General features: G+C 36.4%; 1 protein-coding gene across 21 annotated transcripts in view; it reads left to right on the forward strand.

Annotated features, from left to right (window-relative positions):
- Positions 1-20,235, forward strand: part of NEK1 (NIMA related kinase 1) — a 47,205-nt gene that overhangs the window by 10,729 nt on the left and 16,241 nt on the right. For 9 of the 21 annotated variants that reach the window (XR_012628712.1, XM_074866478.1, XM_074866480.1 and 6 more), the window contains 12 exons: positions 1,835-1,895; positions 3,026-3,183; positions 5,245-5,301; positions 5,555-5,614; positions 5,757-5,804; positions 5,894-5,968; positions 9,020-9,198; positions 9,281-9,412; positions 12,645-12,747; positions 15,734-15,817; positions 16,363-16,446; positions 19,417-19,494. Coding sequence is in view for 19 of the 21 variants with exons in the window: in XM_074866478.1 (XP_074722579.1) it covers positions 1,835-1,895; positions 3,026-3,183; positions 5,245-5,301; positions 5,555-5,614; positions 5,757-5,804; positions 5,894-5,968; positions 9,020-9,198; positions 9,281-9,412; positions 12,645-12,747; positions 15,734-15,817; positions 16,363-16,446; positions 19,417-19,494 (1,119 nt within the window). In the remaining 2 variants the exon portion in view is untranslated. Of the gene's footprint in view, positions 1-1,834; positions 1,896-3,025; positions 3,184-5,244; positions 5,302-5,554; positions 5,615-5,756; positions 5,805-5,893; positions 5,969-9,019; positions 9,199-9,280; positions 9,413-12,644; positions 12,748-15,733; positions 15,818-16,362; positions 16,447-19,400; positions 19,495-20,235 lie in introns of those variants that run through there. The other 12 variants (XM_074866483.1, XM_074866484.1, XM_074866486.1 and 9 more) reach the window with 8 other exon arrangements.

Here is a 20,235-nt window from a genome sequence, read left to right on the forward strand (position 1 = left end):
ATATACAACATGGCAAATTGGAGTAAGGTATTCCTAGAGCTTTTGTAAAGACACTTTCAGTTGAAGAAAAAAGAATTTTACTATGAGCTGTTAAGAAACACAATTTTTCCAGCTGAATGACTAACATGTTTGACTTAGAGATACTACCTAATCTTAAAAACACCAACAAACTCCCACACCCGGAAAGCACCTTTTACTAAATGTACCAATCACTAGTACATTTTGTATTCAGCCAGAGGTGGTCATTCTGTGGCACAGCTGTAATGCCTATTTTCTTTGTTTCATGGCTAATGGTGGTGTCCTCTGCTTTTCTTAGTCTAGGCCTAAGAGATCTTCCATAGTTGACATCTTCAGCATGTTGCAACTATTGCTGATATCTTGCTCTTAAGTGACAGGAAATCAGGCATCCAGTTTTATATAAATTCTTTCTTAATTTTCCTAGTTACTAAGTTACAGAAAAGAATGGATCTAAATTAGCATCTTTTTAAAAAAAAAAAAAGAAGGGCTTTTTGAAAGGTACTGAAAAGTTATGTTTCTTTTCTGTCAGTAGCTGTTATCATGGAAACATTACGCTTCAGTTGTTACAGCTTACTACCCAAATAAAAGCTTCAAGATCACTGAAATACCATTAGTAGGGGAGACTGCTCTCATGTGTGACTTCTTGTTTACAGAATCTTTTGATGACAGACTGTACAGGTTAAAAAGATTCTCTGCCATCATGCGTGGAGTCCTAAATCCTGCACTTTGGTTCTTGGGGCTTTTTTCAGTTTTAACTTCTCAGCATCTATTGCAACTGAGTGGTAGCCTCTAAGCAAATCAAAATAATCAGGATAGTTCAAGATTCTATAAAGACTGTTCCTTAAAACCTTGTGGTTTAGGTTAACCTTCAGTTACTGCTGTCAGTTGTTGTCAGAACATTAAATAACACATTCCTGGCATGCTCTGTCTCTAGAAAGGTGGTCTTGTAGTATGACCATTATCTGTCTGCAAGTAGCACTACTCTTGTAAAAAACACCTTTGCAGTTCCCATCCTTTGAATATTCTGTATTGGTAGCACCAGTGGTGGCACTCAGATTCTGCAAGAAGTTTGAGAGCAGGATGTTAGAAAATGAGGGCATGGTGCTGGCTCAGCTAAAAGTCTGTCTCGCTCCATGTGCTGTGAGCAGTGAACACTGACTGTAAACGGTGCCTGCTGAGACACAGAGGAACAAGGCAAGCCTACGTGACATTACCTTATGATACTCCCAGCCTTCATCTTTTGTTGTCTCAACTGCATCAGCTCAGGAAGCATCGTCATTGGTATTTAGTCATCCTCAATAGTTTTCTTGTCTGTGAGCTTATCTGATTTCTCCTTGAACCTGTGTAAATTGTTATGATCATTAAGAAATTTCGCAGGTCTGCTACTTGCAGAAAGCATCAACTTTGTTTATTCTAAACCTTCCTCCTTATATTCAGTTGTACCCCACTTATATTGGTATTATTATTTGCTGCCCTTGGGTGTTTCTCTGCAAAATCACACCTGTCACGTTACATCTGTCATCTTTTTATAGGCTAAAGAGCAAGCTTAGTCGTTCAACACTTTTAATTATCCTTGCTGCTCTTCTTTGAACCTTTTTCAGTTCTACTACATGGTTTTTGAGGTATTAGGTTCAGAACTACATACAGTATTTGAGATGATGGCTTATTAATGTTCAAATATTCTTCATGTTACATTTAAGTTACAGTAAATACTATTAGTTAGATGTTTACTGGGAGTAGCACACTTCTCTGAAAAGGGTTTTTTTCTGGCTTCAGTCATAAATACTGTTGGCTAACTGCTCAACTTTTTGTTTAGCTTATTGCAGAAGAATTCAATCACAAAATCTTCCAGAAGTTTGGACCACATGCTGCACCAGGTAAGTGTGTTATGTGCTTTTGCTTTCAGCTCTGGCAAGATAGTGTATGTAGCTTTGTTCTCTTACTGGTTTTGGAGTGTTCTTATACCTGATCCTAGAAGTTTCAACAAAAAAGAGAGTAGCAACTTCTCCCCCCTCCCCTGGGGAGCTGGATATAAGTAGGCTACAAATGGTGCAAATACAAACTACGGTCCTGTAGTATTTTAGGTGTACATTTTCCTTTTGCAGTATGCTATGCTTCCAAAATTTAAGGAGACAGTGAAAACTACAAATACTGGAAATAATTTATATGTTGTTGTTGTATGATTTTTGTTTTCCCCCTTCCTAATGACAAATGCGTAATGAGAAATACCATTTCTTGAAAAAATGTGGGGAGGTTTCATTAGAGATTCCAGGATTAATTCCCGACTTCAGCCTAAAGCAGTAGAATTTCTACTACTGGTAGCAAATTAGATCGTGGTTCATTTTGTCAAGATGTTCTTACCTTACTTTCTTTTCCTGCATTTGTTTACCTTTTTCTCCTAGATTTTCTTCCCCTTTCTTTATTTCCTTGTAGTTACTTGAAGCTCTGGCAAGTGCTTAGGGGTCTTCTGATTGTGTTGTGTGTTCCACTGCTGTCCTGCTATTCTGTAGTAAGACAACTCTGCTAACAGAGAATCAAATCCACAATACTGGCATATTTTCAGGAACTCTACAGTGAAAACAGTATCCCTGAAGGCCATTGAAGCTCTTCCAGAGCTGCTTATCTGCCAACATTAGTGTTGCAGGTTGCAGTCCAGTGTTGTTAGTGAAGGGAGTCCTGTCTCTCCATTCCTTTAGGAAGACTTTTCCCTGTGTCCATGACAACTGAATGGTAAAGCATGGTAGCTGAAATAAGCTTCAGTTCTCCAGTTTGAAATGTTGAGAGTGAAAAGCTCAGGGATTGTGTTCTGCTATATCTTATCAAGCATGAAATTTAGATGAGCTGTTTTGGATGACTGGGTATACTGCACTTGCGCATCAGTTCATGTGAATGAAATGTTAGCAGTTCACCCATTTTCCTTCAGCTTTGCTGTTCCAATACCTTGGAAAAGGGAAATATGGTACACTGGCCATAGCTGTAAAACAGGTTTGTTTTTTTTTCTTTTTAGCTAAAAGACCAGCTCAGGAACAAATACTGACTTCAGTTGCACCAGCTCAGAAAATTACCAAACCTGCTGCAAAATATGGAGTGCCTTTAGTGATCAGGAAGTCTTGTGATGCACCTAAAAAGCCTAATGAGAAGAAGCCATTGGCTAAATCTAGGCAGGTAAGAAGCTAAGTTACTTAAATTGAACTGTTTTTATCATGCCTTATTTACATGCTGTGAAAATACTGTGCATTCCTTTTCAAAGTGTCTTCTGTGTGAACACATGCATCTGCAGAGAAAATAGTAGTAGTTTAAATGCTTGGCTTGCTTCATTATTGATTTTTTTGTTGTTGTTGTTGTTCAGTTGGTTTTAATATAATGATTTTTGGAGACTGCTACCTTAGGTTTGGTTTTTAATGCCACTGCTGAATTAGATGTGCTTTGTATGTTTTCAGTTCCTTTGTTGGTGTTGACCACTCTTAAAAATATTGGAAGTCTGTCAGGTATACCAAAATCATTGACACTGGATAAGAATCTTTGCATCTTTCTTCCTTGTTCAAAAATAATCTCAAATTTTTCAAAAATTAGAAAACTTTTTTAGTAACTTTCTGAAGAGTTGTCAGCCAGAGAAATTGTGTAATTGGAAGAGGAGTTTCCCAGACTTAATTCCATGAGCTAATGAGAAATAGTCTTCTGTATACCTTCATACAGTACTTTTGATTTTTCTTCCAATCATCTTCTCTGTACTTCTTATTACATAAAACTTTTTTTTTCTCCTCTCTCTTTATTCCTTTAATTACTGCATGGCCAGGAGATGTTTATGATACAGCTAGTTTTGAGGTATATGCATGTGCCAAACAACTAGCAACCACGAAGCTCCCACTTCAACAAGAGAACTAATACAAATTTTCTTCTGAATAAGTAATATTTTTGTTGTGGTGGTGGCTTTTTTGTGGGTTTTGGGTTTTTCTCCTCCCCATGGCAGTTTGGGGAGCGTAATACTGCGATCTTTATCCATCTGTCAAACTTGATAGGTGGATATAAAATTATCCTTGAGATATGAATTATCCTTGAGGTTCAAAAGTTATTGGAGGTTTAGAGAAAAGCTCATTGATCACAGAAGCCTTTTTGGCTTGTGATACACAGTGTGAAAAAGAGAGCGAGAAGGGAATGGCCAGATGACTTGTGTGTCCTTATGAGACCATGAGGTTTTTATGTTTTAAGGCTTGGTTGCGCAACCACCCACCAGTCTGCTATTCTTTACAGTCAGTTTCACTAGCCAACGCTGATCCAGCTTGCGTAGAAACTCAGAGCGGCAGGGTAGAGACTGAGGAAGTATCCTCTTCCTGCATGTAAGGAGTCAGTAACGCTGCAATTTTAAGGCATATTCTTTGTGTGGGTTGTACCTCGTGACAAGGGATAAAAAGTAGAATAGAAACAATGACTCCAGAGTAATATAAATTTTCTTCTCTTTGCTGTTGTTCCAGGGTAGTTGAGCTTGCAGCTCTCAACTGGCTTTTCAGAGGAGCATGTAACAATCATCTCCTTTGTTTAATGATATTATGTTAACTCACTGTAGTTGAACTATATTAGACTTAAGTCTCTAAAGACTTCCATTTTCTGAAATACTTGATTTTTAAAGTACTCATTTGATAGGATTTTAGGTTGTCAAAAGAAAATAATTATGAAGCTCTCTGTGTTCTAGTACGTTCAGGAAAAAAAAAAAAGCTTTAAAAGTAGCCATCACTTTTTTGAGATTATAGTAAGCAGCATGGTTTGTTACGTATAGCTGCTTCTTTACCAGTTATTCAGTAGTGGCTGTGTTCTCCTTTTCCACAGGTAAGAACAACCTTGGTTAGAGTTACCCAAGTGAAAGAGCCTAATGATAACCTAATAAATCTGTTCTCCAGATAAAAGAGAATCTTAGTATCTAGGAACCCTCAAAGACTCATAACAGAAAAAGACTGTAATGCAGAGAAGAAAAATAAAGACAGAACAGATTTAAAAATAACTGCCTTCAGCTTTCAAGACAGCCTTTAGTAGAGGATGAACAAGTACAGTAGCATGTACCCTTAGATCCTAGCAGTGCTCTTCATTTAAAACTTGCTGAGTAGTTAATTATTTAAAAGCCATTTTGCACATACTAAATTGTGAGTTTAAGATTATTTTTTTTTCAATTAGGATTTTTTTATCTTATTCTGGCATTGTGCTATCTAATTGAAAGTTTCACCTTTTATCCAGGCCTTTCCAACTCCAATGAAGAAAACGAATCCAGGAGAAAGGAGGAAAATGTTTGAGGTATCATGAAATCATCTGTTAATTTTCAAACTAAGCAAAAGCTAAGTCCAGAGCAAGAATGACAAAATAAAACCTTCAAACCTTTCCTCCTTATCTTTTTTCCAAACGTTATGTAAGAGTGATTTCTTTAAAATTTACTTTTTTTAAATCTTTATGGACGTACACCAGCAATTGGAGCACTAACCTATCTTGACAGAGACTTGACAGAATAATGGCTCAGTAATAAATACCAAATTATATGCTTACTTTTCAGGAACCTTCAAAAAAGAAAAGGTTGGAATTGCCTGAAAAAGAAAAACGCACGAGAGATCAGGTAGACAATATTCTTGAGACTTTCTTTTTTCCACCCATAGTAATTTTAATGAAATACCTTGGGGTGTGTTATATGTTGCATAAGAACATGGAGTAGTTTGATTTCTCAGTTACTAAACATGTTTAATCCTTACACATTGCAGATCAGTTTGCTGAAGGCAGATGAAATGAGAAGATTGGAAAAAGAACGGGTAAAATATGTTTAAAATGTGTTAATAGTGAAGTTCAATTTTCACTTAGTGATTCCTTGAATTACATCTTCCTGTATTTTCTCCTTCAGATGGAACGAATAAACAGAGCCAGGGAACAAGGATGGAGGAATGTGCTTGGTTCAGGTGGAAGTGGTGATGTTAAGGTTGGCAGCAGATGCAGAAATGTGGTGTAGTCTGTTCCTCCCACCTTTGATTATCTGGCATGGTCTTCTCTTTTCAGAAAGATCTGTTCTTGGAGGTCAACTCTTGGGACTGCCCATTTTTAATCTATGGATAATTTAAGAGAAACTGTATAAGACTCTCTTCCCTGGCTTTTTGGAGATCATGTGCAATTTTCATTTTTAATACTTAGTAAATTTCAGAATCTCTACTCTTTCTGCCAGTAATGCTTTTCATGCACCACTTTCTTTTTTTCCACTCCTGCTTTTGCTACTTTTCCTGTGCTGAATCTATGCATGAACAGCTTCTTTCACATTCAAGTTTGTTGTTGAATTCTTTTGCTGAAATCTTTTTCCAGGCTCCCACATTATGATAATGGCCCTCTTCCCCAGTATTATTAATATTATACCTGCTTCTGAGCATTCTTTGTTCTTTAGCAACATAAATGCTTATATATGCTCATAAGTTGTTCAGGACGGGGGTAAAAAATCCTGAGTAAATCTAATTATTTTTTTCTGAAAGCAGTGAACTTCCTATATCCATTCACTTCTTGCAGAATTTAATTACATAATCTGATTCCTATAACTGTTTGCCTGTTTGTGTGGGTCATAGTTTCATGGAAATATAAGTCTTCTAGGAGATAGTCTCATGAAATTAGTTAAGTATGAAGGTCTAGGTACTTTCATCAGACAGAGCCAGGGCAGGAATTTAAGTATTGCTGTGGTGTAAATCTATCTGACAATAGAAAATGGATTAAAACACAGCTATTTGTGGTGGTGGTAGTGAGTCTTACAAAAATACTTGGCCTAAACATGTTTAGTAGGGTTTTTGTAAACAAGCTCTGACCGAGCAGTAAAGTCAAAATGAATAGAGGGTTTATCTTCTGTTCCTTGTACAAGAATGAGGAATACGCAAGCACTTGACCGGGTTTCAGTAGCTGCTTATTAAATATACTGCTTCAAAATAGACATCATCTTTGGATGTGTGCCACACATCATGTAAGTAAAGCTTAAATATAAAAGCAAACTTAAGGTGCTGATACATTTAATGGAAAAAACTACAAGGTGCTGATTAGATTTAATGGAAAAATCAAAAAATATCATTTGGTTCCTATGCCGTCTTTCTCTATCTCAAGATGAAACTGGCAGGCACCAATACAAGCTTCCACACAACACAAGATATCAGTGTAGTCATGTTTGGATGAGAGCTACAAATGTTCCTGATGAACTTCAAGAGTTTTATTGCAAGGTCCTTAGACAATGTATATTGCAAATGTATGAAGTGTTATGTTATAGCTACAGCTGCATCGCTGTCGGTGTTCTCAGTCATCTAGGGAAACTGAGGGTCAGTGGCTGTGTATATTTTCACTGTGTCACTGGTGTAGAATGTCATGGCAGACGTGCTTTAAAATTCGTTGAAATGTCTTCTCCAAATTGGAGTTTAGTACAAATCTTACTGCAGGCTTCTAGGTTATCATCACTCCAGGTTTCCATGTAGTGTTAATAGTATTCTTGACTTAATTATCCTTTTCCTTTCTTCAACATGAAAACAGTATGCAGCAACTCGAATAGCATTGTTCAAGCTTTCCAATAATGCAAGCCACATAGTCTCTTATGAAGGCATAGCAGGGTCATACACTGCATGATTTTCTCTTTCTGTTGTCTTTTTGGGTTGGTTGTTGGCACCTGTTTCTGAGGTACAGCAAGGAAAGAGGTGGCAAGGACTTCACTTCGGGTTTGTGGTTCTAGCAGGCGCTGTAACTGTTCTGCAGATTGTTGATGAGCACCTACCTCATAGCATTTGCCTAGAGATTGATCATACTGTTTCTTTAGATAACTCTTTTGAAAACTGAGCTCTAATATGATAGCTGAAACCTTGAATAGTGTCTAAAGCAAGACTTTTCCCTCTATTTGTAGAAGCTATAGTCTTGTATAGTAAGTTGGTTTTATTCAGATGAACAGCATGCGTACATATTTATTTGAATGTCTGGATAAATCTTTCAGTTAGTATTCTATCATATGGATTATGGAAAGCTACTGATGGGTGTTGAGCAACTGAAACTCAGAATGTGAGCTGAATTCCATTGTCAAATATAATCTGTTCAAGAACTTCTAAGTAGGCAATCTTAAACCTGTCACATCTGCACTCACCTATTTGAATTTTAAATACATTCTTAAGACCACTCTGGAAGGAACATTGACACTATTGTTAAAATCAGTTCCATAGATCCACTACTATGGGCTATTTGACTGCTTCCCCAAGGTATAAAGGGAACATTTCTATGCATGTGCTGACAACCTTAACCTTATTTTGCCAGTTTCACATTTTCTGCATCCATCCTTGGCTACTACTGTACACAGCTGCTTGCAACATTTTTTTTATTATTTTCACATGAAGGTTCTGTAGGAATTCTAATTCTTTAAGAATGACAGAGATAATTTGCATAAAGCAGTAGCTTTTAGTAGATGTTCCTCTGATCTGACCTTTAGTAGGGAAGCATCTCCATTAAGATGATGAAACCAAATTACAGGTTGGTCACAATGGCAATTCTCAGATAAATCTGCATTTAATGCCATTCAGCAACCTTAGAGGTGTGCTTAACCGTTTCCAGCTTCATGGAAAAATGTGTGTTTGGCTACAAGTCACTCATTACTACTTCAGTTAGTACTGTATCGCTTCTAGCTTGTGCTAAAACTTTGGTTTTTGCCATGTGGAATGTCCATCTCCAATTATACTTCAATGGATTTGTTACCAGTAACTTCCAAAATGTGTGACAGATGTCTCGTGTATAACTAGACTACTATTGGAGGGAGGTAAAGTGCTGTATTACTCTGGAGTACTAACAGAAAAAAAAAGTTTTTAATTTATCTATCTTGTAGTTTGTTAAAATAGGGCCATGCCAGGAATAAAAATAGGACCAATTCAGAATTGTTGCAGGACATATTAATGCTTTTATTCTGCTGAAAAGGTGAAAATTGAAAGGGCTTGTTAAAACCAGCATTTGAGATTTCCACCCTACCCCTTCTGATTTCCAGGCACCATATTATGGCGGTGGAGGTGGTGTTGGTCCTTTTCCTGTATCTTCCAGAGGACAGTATGAACACTATCATGCTATTTTTGACCAGATGCAACAGCAAAAGGAAACCGTTAGAGTAGCTGAAGAGAGAGAAGCCAAATTGAGGGCGAAAGTACAAGGCCGAGAAGTAGTTGAAAGGTATGGCTACCTTCTGTTAGAAGTTGCATGTGGTCTGCTTTAGATGAAAGTAATGAAAGTTACTGTACATGTTTATCTACAGAGGAATTCCACCTGGAATACGTCCAGGAGTTCCTAAGGGGCCTACAGGTCATCACCATTTACCTGATGCTGGTGCAGTTAGGAAAAAAATGAAAAGATTGAAGGAGGTGTCTAAACAAGCCAATGCAAACAGGTTGGACTACAATAATCCATAAATCTGTCCCTACATGTTAGATTCTTGTTCTGTGTCTTGTTTCATTTAGTAGTTGGACATGTCTCAAAATCACTTTATCCATTGGTATTGTGCCGTCTGTTTGTCTGTTGGTCCCTCACAGACCACAATTCTTTTAGAACCAATGGAAACCTTGGCTTCCCCAATAGTAGAAAAAATGGATTACTCACAACTGTAACTAAACTAGATTTCAGCCAAAACTATTGGCTTAATGCAGTTGCAGATAATATTATAAGCCTCCTCCTTTGCTTTTTTCATGGTTCCACTTTGTGTTACCTGCCAAGATGCTTCCTTCTCCTGTCATCTCATTCTGAGTGCCTTCTCTACAGCTAATTGTTGGACGCCCTAGCATAGGAGTGTCTAGAATGCTCCTGGAATTGTTAGTTCTTGTTTATTGATCAGTGGAAAACTTCTGGGAGCTTTCTTCAAGATGTGAATGTCAGGTGTATGGTGTGCAGCTTCTAATTCAGTGATGTGTATTCTTTTCAATTACCATAAACTGAGTATTTTATATATAAAAGGATTTTTAAACAGGTATTGATTTGGGGGTTTTTTTAATTATTTCACTCTTTCAGGTAGCTTCTTCGAAATTTCTTTGCTCTTCTTCAGATCTGTTAGTATCTGCACTTGTGAGGAGTAAATGGGAAAATACCTTCTTTTCTAGAAGTTTAGTACATGAGAATTAACTAACTTTTCTCATGCATTATTTAAACTTCTGCAGATCCAATGATATAATGAAGAAATAAATGGAGTTAATATGAGGAAAAGGAAGTGGCCAAAGAAAACATCTGTTGTTCTAAATTAATTTTATTCAGTTTTATGTTTTAATATAATATATTTGGCCTTTGTAAATTTTTTCTATTTTAAAATTTGCAGCAATAATGTAACAGGTTTAACACTGATGTTACAGTTTTGCAAGCTACAAGGTATATTTTATTTTCTTTATAGTAAAGTGGGCTGTTGTGAACTGATTAAAATTCCTCCTAGTACAACCCAGTAGTGGAAGGTGTGTTTTCCCAGCATTTTCCCAGATGATGTAGATGTGTATTTCCATCCTCCTCTGTTCTCAATGCTTTGCACTAAGTGACACAATCCCCAAACCTTGTCTAGATCAGGAAACACTGCCTTGTACGTTTAACGATATTAAATGATACTTGGCTGCACCGGGGTAAACTTGAGAGGAACTATAGTAGATGGCTGCAAATCATGAATAACGTGGAGATCATGAAGAGAAAATGATTCAGTGTTTTTCAAATACATGAACGTGGAAGCACTCAGTGAAAATACTGTGCAGAAGTTTCGAAATAGGTAGAGGGTTGGTTTGGGTTTTTTTATTTATAAACTGGATTAACTTTAGTCTTAAATTGAGGTGCTGTTTCTTAGCATTTATAATGTGGTAAGTATTTGTACTTTATTATTTAGCAGCAATTTTACTATCATAGCTAGTCTAGCAGTATTTCTCTGGCACTTTATTCTTTCAGCTGGAGGTAAAATATAAAGGTAAGTGTTCAGGATGTTTAGCTCCAAACTAAGAATGTTAAAAATGGCAATTTTCTTAAAGATAGGTAATCAAGAGTATGTATTAAAGAAGTTGAGAAATCCTTAAGATGCAGTGTTTCTGATTACCACAACTATTGTAAAGCTAATTATAGTTAACATCAACAATCTTTAAAAGTCGTCTCTTGGACAGCAATGCAGCCCATAAGAAATCTAGTTGAAATGCTTTAGCAAAATGATTCACGCTGCTTTAGAGTAGGGAAAACCATTTTCATAAAATTTAGTTGAAATAAGTTTTCCTGTGAATTTGGCTTCAGACAAATAGGTTGGTGATGTTTTTTTTCTTTTGTTTGGGAAGCACCTCTCCTTCAACACCGTAAGTTAAACTTTAGCTATATGACACAGGTTTGAACAGATTTCACTATCTACTAATTGAATTCATATGTAATGAACAGTTACGCTAAAAATCTTGTAGTGAGTCAAAAAATACGTGTGTACAAAAATTATCAAGTGTTTGGTTTTTTTACCAGTAACACCTACAGGGATCCTCTTGCCTTTTCAGAACAGCTACAGCATTTGTTTCGTTGTGTCAAAGTAGTTTTACCTCTGTCTTCCTTGTAATGAATTGTAGAATATGGAAATATTTAATTTCCTTGTTGCTTGGGGTGGGGGTGGTGTGAGAGGAGAGAGAAAACAAGATGCAAGGATGTTGAATTACCATGCTAATTCATTTATGAATTACTAGCGATAGCTCCTATATTGCAAAATGATTCTTTCTTTAACTGTCTCAGCCTGATGGGTTGTTGCGATCAGCTTATTCCAGTTTCTTCCTGCCTGTTGCTGGACCCGCAGTACTCCTCAGTCAAACAAGGCCAGGGGAACCTTGGAAAGGGGATTGCCTCATCATTCTACCATTTGTTAGAATTTTGGATTTTTTTAATAGAAAGCTTCCTCTGAGTCCACTTCTAACCAATTTGTCAGAAACTGGTTCCTCTACAGAATCATCATATGTATGTGCTAGGAGATTTGCCAGATGCTCAGTTACAGTAACTTGAACATAGCCTTCTTGTGTACCCAAGGAGGTCCCTGACCTGGGGTGGAACATGTGAAAAAAAACCCCATCTTGTTCTGGCTAATTCTAAGGTAGGAAAGTTCCTTCACAGTCCCTTTAAATACAAACATTCCACCACATCCCCCAAAAGGAGTTGCCAGAACACTCTGAGAATACTAGCACTGTAGTAGAAGCCCATACTCCAATCCTAGGTCAGTCTTGAAAGACTGCTGCAGTATTAACCTTACTGACTGGCACGTGTGATGAGTTCTTGCTCATCTCTAAAGGGAAATCTTGAAGGTGTTGTCTTTTTCACAAACATCATTAATAAAACAAGCTGAGACATTTTCAGAAATAATCGCACTAAGTTTGTGTTTTGACATTCATTTTTGTTTTGATGACCAGGATCTGGAAGGACAACATGGTGGTTTGTTTTTTCAGTTGTTCTTTTAACTTAGTTGAGCCTATTTCCCTCCATTTTGTGGAAGTCTGACTTGTATTTCGGCTGATGAAAGGCATTTTTTGCAGATGCCTTGCTCATAGAAAGTTACATTTTTTTGCATGTGTTCTAGTTAAATGTGAGGAGGGGGGGTTGAGTGTCGTGTTTCAGATACTTTCATCTTGCTATGTGTTGCAATTATTCAGGCAAAAAGGATGGATAGCTGCAGATAGAGCAAAGCAAGTTGAAGAATTCTGGCAACGAAAGAGAGAAGCCATGGAAAACAAAGCTCGAGCTGAGGGACATATGGTATGGAATCTGGTCTTCGTATATATATTACTGTTTCAGCATGCTTTATGAATCTTTGAAGTAGCATCACAACAATGAAATGCTGGCTAAATATTTTCCTTAGGTGGGTTTTTTTTAAAAAAGAATTGGAGGTAGGTTTTTTGCATTTTGTTATTGATTTTATTAAAATGTAACAAAATTGTGAAATGCATTTCTCATGACTGTAAATGTATTAACAAAGGAAAAATCTCTTTTTGCATGTGTCTAACTTGATATTATGGATTTTAGAACTTTTCTGTTCATAGCTTTAAAGTTTTGGTTAAAATTAAACTTTAGGTATTATTTAGTAGCTTGAACCTAAAATGAAGTTTGATTAAACTGATACTACTGTATCTGATCATTAGCTGTATGTTTTACAAAAACACATTCTGCATACAAAGAAGGTATTATAAAGACATCCACCTTTGTCAAGGCTGACGTTTTTGCTCTAGAGATTAACTAGTGGACAGTGTCACAGAATGTTCTTTGTTCTTTATTCTTGCAGTTCTAAATTTAATATTCCTTTAGGAAGTTTGTTTTGCACTAAAGATACCTTGGAAATCACTCATTTGCACTAGGACTTTGTGTGGTTGAACTGTGTTTTTATCATGTGGAGAGTTTTGCTCTTTGACTGCTTCTCCGCGCTATTCAACCAAGTCACAATAGAACTATCAGCTGGTGAAATTAAACTGACTGTGCTGGCATTGCAGTGAGATGAGACCAACTGCAGAAGCATCTTACATCTGAATATCAAATCATGATTTACAACCAGATCTTTGTTTCAGGGATTATTTCACTTACAGTAAGCAATTCTTAGATGCTTTGATGGTGAAGTATCCTTAGATTAGTATATATGTTTTAAAGTATGAGTCTTCCACTTCAAAACTATGGTTCTGTTTTTTAAAACCTCCAAGACCAATAAATACTTTTGAAAAAATGAACAGTTCTTGTTAAGACTGCCTCTTCTTAGACAAGTCCTTAGTATTACCTGCTTCCGTTTTGGTTTTGACTTTGTTGGCATTAATATAAAAGCATGAGATAAATTAATGCAAGCCACACAAGTAATTAGGGTAATGTTTCTCAGGTTTCTCTAATGTATTCAGCTGAGCTCAAATGTTTTATTCTTAACTGGCTGCCATAATAAACCAGGGAGGTTACTGAACAGTTGTAAAAGTAACTTCCAGATTATTAGGACTTGTAATTCGAAGCCAGGGTTCCAAAGTCATGTATTATCATTTGCTATTAATAGCAGAAGTTCTCAGCAGCTTTCTCATATTAGTGCAGAAAGGTAATTTGACTAGCCGGCAGTAGTTCTTGTATAGGGATCAGACTATTGTCCAGACCATGATGATCTGAGAGGAGAAATCAATAGGAATCAACTAATATGCAGCTCTTTGTCATATAAAGACTTGTAAGTCAAATGACTTGTAGTAATTTACCCAGCTTCTGTTAAATACAGTTGCTGTCAATTATAATTTTCAAGTGACTGTCTAAAGTTTGATTTAGTAGTTGAATTGATGATACTTCCAGTCATTTCTTAAGACAACTGCTGACCTAACTTGCTACTTCACTGTTGCTGTGTGGCATTGAAAAACATTGAGTCCTGGTCTTTGAAAATTTAATGTAGGCAGACAAATAAAAGTTAACAATTTACAGAAAGAAAATCAGTTCTCAGAAATCTTGTTTCCGTTTTTTTTTCTTGTGAAGAGCAGTGATATAAATCTCCATCAGTTTGCTGAAAATACCTAAACTAACTTGAATGCTAGAATGAAGAACAGTGAGATGATTTGAATAGTGCCACTTAGCTTTTGTAAAGGTCAGGAACATGCATAAAAAAGTTAAAAATAAAATATTTTCTGAAAAGGTGAATATGGGAAATAATTCCTTTCTGTTTTGTGTGACTTTTATGCTCAAGCTGAAACCAGAATTCATGGAGTCCTTATGAATGTATGTTACTTCTTAACCACAAGATGGTTCCTTTTAACATGTTCTCTGATTCCCTCAGTCACTCAACCACAGAAGTGTGGAAATGTGCTGTTTACTTGACTTACTCTCTCAGATTGAGCAAAAAATCAGAATTTAGCCAGAATATTTGGATTCAGTCCTCCCTGTTGAGACCTTAACTTGCTGATGGTTCTTTACACTCAAGCTTGAGAAAGCTAAAGCCCTGGTATTTTATAAGGCAGAAGGTCCATGTAACTATCCCATGTATGCTTACGGTATTTATTGAATATTAAGTTAACAAATCAAGATATTTTTAACCTGTTCAGTAGAAGCTTGTGGTATATCATGAACAAAGTAATTTAAATGTTTTGTATTTAATCCAGGCAGGAAACTTGGAGTTAAATGATTCTTGTACTGTTTTGTATTGGACTTCCTTAAAGGTTGAATCCTTTTAGTGACAGTTAGGACACTTGAGTTCATCACACTAACCAAGACCATACACTGTGAATGCGTGTGTATTAAGCATTTAACAGAGCTTGTTAGATGCAGTATGTATATTTAAGTATTTTGTTAGGTTTTTAAGTTTGCTACTTGTATTTTTTTTTTACAATTTGTCATTGTGGAAAAAGCTTAATCTAGGAACTATAAAGATGCCATTTTTATATCACGCTTGGCTCAACAATGGCAGAAATGCCAACTCTGTGCCATAATTTGTATATAATCCAGATATAGCAAAACTCGTTTGCATCAGAATTTAGGCTTTCTAACATAGGAAGAGAAGATCGGAATTGCAGAGAATATAGTCAACTATATTCTTAAAGTTCTAGTCTCTCTCTTTGGCTACTCAGGATTTTTGGTTACTACTGTCATGTTTTGTGTAAGTGGAAAGGGGTTATCGGTTAACTTCAGAACAACTGCAGATCATTGATGGATTTGGTTTCTTCTAAGTGAACAGTTATTGGATAAAGCAGATAATTTTACTGCCCCAGCCACCTTAAATTTGATACCATTAAATGGCAAACAGGGTACACTGCAAAACGTGGCAGATATCTATGGAGGCAGGCCCATTCCTGCAAGAGGAAGGAAATCCAGAAACAAGGAGGAAGAGGTATGCTTGCCGCATGTTTGCCACTTCGCTCATCACACAAGTAGCACTATTTTGACTTTGACTGTGTCTCATTTCCCTGCATGGTTCATCTGTGTAACAAAAGGACTTTATAAATTCCTAGGAAATAATTTACTGTATAAAGTTTTATAGTTTGGGTGTGTTTGCTGGTTTTTTTTCCTTTTAAATAATCAAAGTAATAGTTGTCTGTATCAGTCTGTCTCAGGTTCTTGAACGTGCAAACATATAGATACAACTCTGTATATTTATCCTGTTGTGATAAATATAACTATTCCTAGCCTTCAATGATGTAAAATGTAATGATAGCTTAATACTGGAAAATAATAGTTCCAGTTTTCTTTATTTTCATTAGATGAGAGTTCTTCTGGAGTTTAGTAAATGCTAATACGGTGATAGTAATAGTGTGGGATTTTTCTTTTTTTTTTTTTCACCCATCTTATGTTTTTGTGGAATCTTATGTATTTTAAGCTAACCATACTGGAGACAGTTTCAGTATAAGTGAAATTTATTTCCTTTCTTTGCATTAGGAATATTTGGCAAGATTAAGACAGATCCGGCTACAAAACTTTAATGAACGTCAACAGATTAGAGCTAAACTTCGTGGAGAGAAGGTTGGTTTGAAAAATAATCTTAAATACTTATGGAAGTTGGCTGTGGGATATGTTACTTTTATCCCTGCAGGAAGACTTTACTTGTAGGTGGGTTATATATATATATTTTTTACATTTAATTCTGTTCCACAGTTAGTGTCCTTCCATCTCTTCCTCCAGAATATGCAAAATCTGTTTTTTATTTCAGTGTTGGGGGTGCAGCTTCAGTGCCTGTGAACTAACAATGTTTTAAAAACAAGATGACGTAAGGTTACATCTGAGTTTGAGACATCAAGCACTAGCATGTTTATAGTTACTTGCTTTTTGTTATAGGAACTTCTCCAGAATTCACTTTTTAACAATGCTTACACAGAATATGTATGAAGCCACTCTTTCCATACATTCTGTAGGTGCATATTAAAGTTAGAAATTCCTGGCATGAGCTTCATTTATTCAATACACTTTTTTTCAAACATCACTTTTCAAAAATAGGTTCATAATACAACAAAACCAAAATATATCCATAAAGTAGATTCAGAACAAACTCTTCTTAAAGTGTCAAATGAATAATCTAAGGCACCCTTGGAAGTAATCCATTTACTTAGTTAACAAAAGTTTAATTTGAGAGGTAATCTATGTACTAAATATAGTTCGAAGTTTGTTTCTGTCTTTTCATTAGCCTACTGTGGGATCTTGTACTTCTGTTTGTTCTTTGCCTTTCTCTCCATTTGTCTTAAAAGAGTGTTTGGGTTTTCTGAAGTGATTACCTGCTTACATATTCACATTGTATTTTGTGATTTAAAACTAGAGAAATGTTCCTGCCCCACCCTCCTTAAGCACCCATATTAAGTGCTTTCATGCATCTTATGTATAGTGGGTGGACATATACTGCAAGAGCATGCCCAGTTTCTTTGGACTGCTGTCCCAGCTACACAGAATTCTGCATTGCTGTAGGTTTGGAGTTTGGGGTTTTTTAATGCTATAATTCTAGTGTTTTTTTCCTGTATCAGTGACTTCTTTTGAATTCATTATTTTCTTTAACCTTGATTGCATCTCACTGGTGAGATGCAAGAGAGGCAAATTCAGTCCCTTGATTAAGGTACAAAACTTATTTGGTGCACTGATGAGCCCCTTTGAATCTAAAATGAATGATCCAGAGCAGAAGTTGATGTGTGTTTCTACATGAGAAGACTATACAATAACAAGTGCTAGTGGCTAAGTCCGGCATGGGACCAACATGGGCTGTTCTCCTAAATGTGTCTTGAGGAGCATGAGGAAGGTCAAAGTCTTGTGAGTCTACAAAGTTACTGTAGAGGCTGGTCAGTGAGGTTTATCACTAGTGCTGACTCACATAAAATACTAAGGTGATGCAGCATAAGCCCATGCTGTCTTAATTGCGTTTGATGCTAATTTCATTCATAACTCAGTCTCCTCTGCTGTTTTGGACAAGCTTCAAAACTGCTGCAGTGGGACTAGTCATCTCCATACACAGCCCTCCAAATCTCACTGTGTCTCCTGAGTGCCCCTAGAATACTGTGGACAGTGCTAATATGTTACCAGTATAGAGCCATTGTTGTACTGCACTCTTTCTTTCATTTTTTTCACTGAGCAGCTGTAACACTTCCTCTAAAAATTAGGAGCACCCACACTCTACCTGCAGTATGGTTAACTGCAGAAGTAAAGGTACTCTCAGAAACCTTTTCTCTGGAGGCTAAGGCTCTGTATGCTAGTAAAATCAAGCAAAAGTGCTGTTACTGTTTAGTTCTCTGTATGGATTATTAGGTATATTAGGAACTTAACTTCCTTTCCCAGTGTCTGTACCTTACCTGGGGTAGTGTTGTATGCCCCAGAAGGTATGCCACCTACAGAGGAATGGAGCATAAGATTAATATCTTTCCAGGAAGTAAGCCTAAACTAATTTTCAGAATTCAGAGACTAAATTTAAGAGGTTTTTTCTTGATGGCCTGCGGATGCAAACTTTCGCGTGGAGGTTCGCTTCTAGAGAAAGACCATCTCAGACCAAATCTTGTCACAGATATGTTTATTTCCTTATGTTGATTAACAATTTTGTATCCATTTCTACTGCATAGTATCCTGGTTTATATACAATAGATTAATATATGTATTCTTTCCTTTGCCTATGAAGAGTGCCAAATTTTTTTCTGAAGTTTTTCTATCTCCAGTGTTCTTTCCAGTCATCTTCTTTTCCTGTTGGCTGACTGAAGCCAAGGTGGGCATGACCTTATTTTTTTTTTGTTTTCACTTAAATTACCTAATATTCTTGTTTGTGTTTTGCCAAATTATTTCCGATAATACTCTTTTTCTTATACTGCAAGAAAGCTACTAAATAGGCCTTCTAAATTGTTTCTTTTATTTAAAAGGTCTGCACAAGTTGGTCACGAACAATAAAAAGCTCCTGTCAGAACCTTTTTGTATAGCTCTGTCAGTTTGTTTTGTAAATAGGAATATGCAGAGGCCATGGAAAGAAGTAAGAGAGATTGAAAACAGGTATTTCAGAGGTAGACCTTATATATTTTTACTTGTTACCATTTTCCCCCTCACCGATTCTACCTTCTTTGGAGCACATACAGTGAAAGAAAATGGAATTCTAGAGCATCAAAGCTTTCTTGTATACCTTACCTGCAGAGCATGCAGCAGTGATGAGAGGTGGCAGGTGAGAGCCCAGCATCATCAGGTCACTTCCCATGCAACACCAGGCACATTACGTTCTTCCTGGCTTGTAAAAGCTTCATATCTTTTAAAGCCAAACACACTCACAGCCCCAAACCTAAACAAATAAACAAAACCCCCCACAAATCTCAAAGATTAAGTTCTGTCCAAGTAGACATTACATTTGAGTGAGGAGTGACCTAGTGAAATTATGACCCATGTTAGTCATACAGTTAGTCTAAATAATCTGAGTAGTAATTTACCACTCAGCTTTTAAATACATGAATTAATGATAATTCTCTTAGGACTCTTCTTTTGCAGAATGAAGCTGCCAGTTCTGATGGACAAGAATCAAGTGAAGAAGCAGAACTGAAACGCAAAAAGATAGAAGCGCAGAAGGTAATTCTGGGGAGGGAGGAGATGGAACTTACTATATCAGATTGGTTTCGTATCTCACTAAGTTTCTTACATTTCATTTTGCTGTCAATAGTTTGTTCATACATCCACTACAAGAAGTTTTTTTATTTTAACTGTATTGAGGTAACAACTCTGCTCAACTGTTTTATCTCTGTGACTTTAAAATATGTTGTGACACAGCATAGCAAGTCAAGGATTTTTCCTACCCCTGCCTTTGAGATTTATCTCTAGGTTAGCTTTAGTCCTAAAGGCAATTTTGTATAACTAAAATAGCATTTTGATACTGAAAGGGAAAGGAAGATGTACCTTAAAAATAAAGGTGTTAGTGGTTAAAAGAATAAAGGAAGGCAGAACTGCTGATAAAGGCTACATGTGGATTGGAATTGGAAGGTGAGCTAGATACCTCTGTGATAAAGTACGTTTAAAGTAAATATTTCACAGAAGTTCAGTGTTTGATTGGAACTTTATTCTATGTGGTGTTCTTAAATCAATAACTATCTCTACCATACAATACATGGCAAGTATTTATCTATTCTACAATTTTTTTTCCCCATCATCTGCAAAGAGCAATGTAAAAACAAGCTAACCATAAAACTAGAGGTGAAACAGCAACTGAAGCTTTCTGTGTTGAGTAAGTTTGTAAAGTTTAAACTGAATATTTAATATTATCTGATTAATGCATTGGGATTCAAAACTAATTTTAAGTAGAGATTTTAATTTTAC

This window comes from Strix uralensis, chromosome 4, assembly GCF_047716275.1.
Source record: "Strix uralensis isolate ZFMK-TIS-50842 chromosome 4, bStrUra1, whole genome shotgun sequence".
Taxonomy (NCBI): domain Eukaryota; kingdom Metazoa; phylum Chordata; class Aves; order Strigiformes; family Strigidae; genus Strix; species Strix uralensis.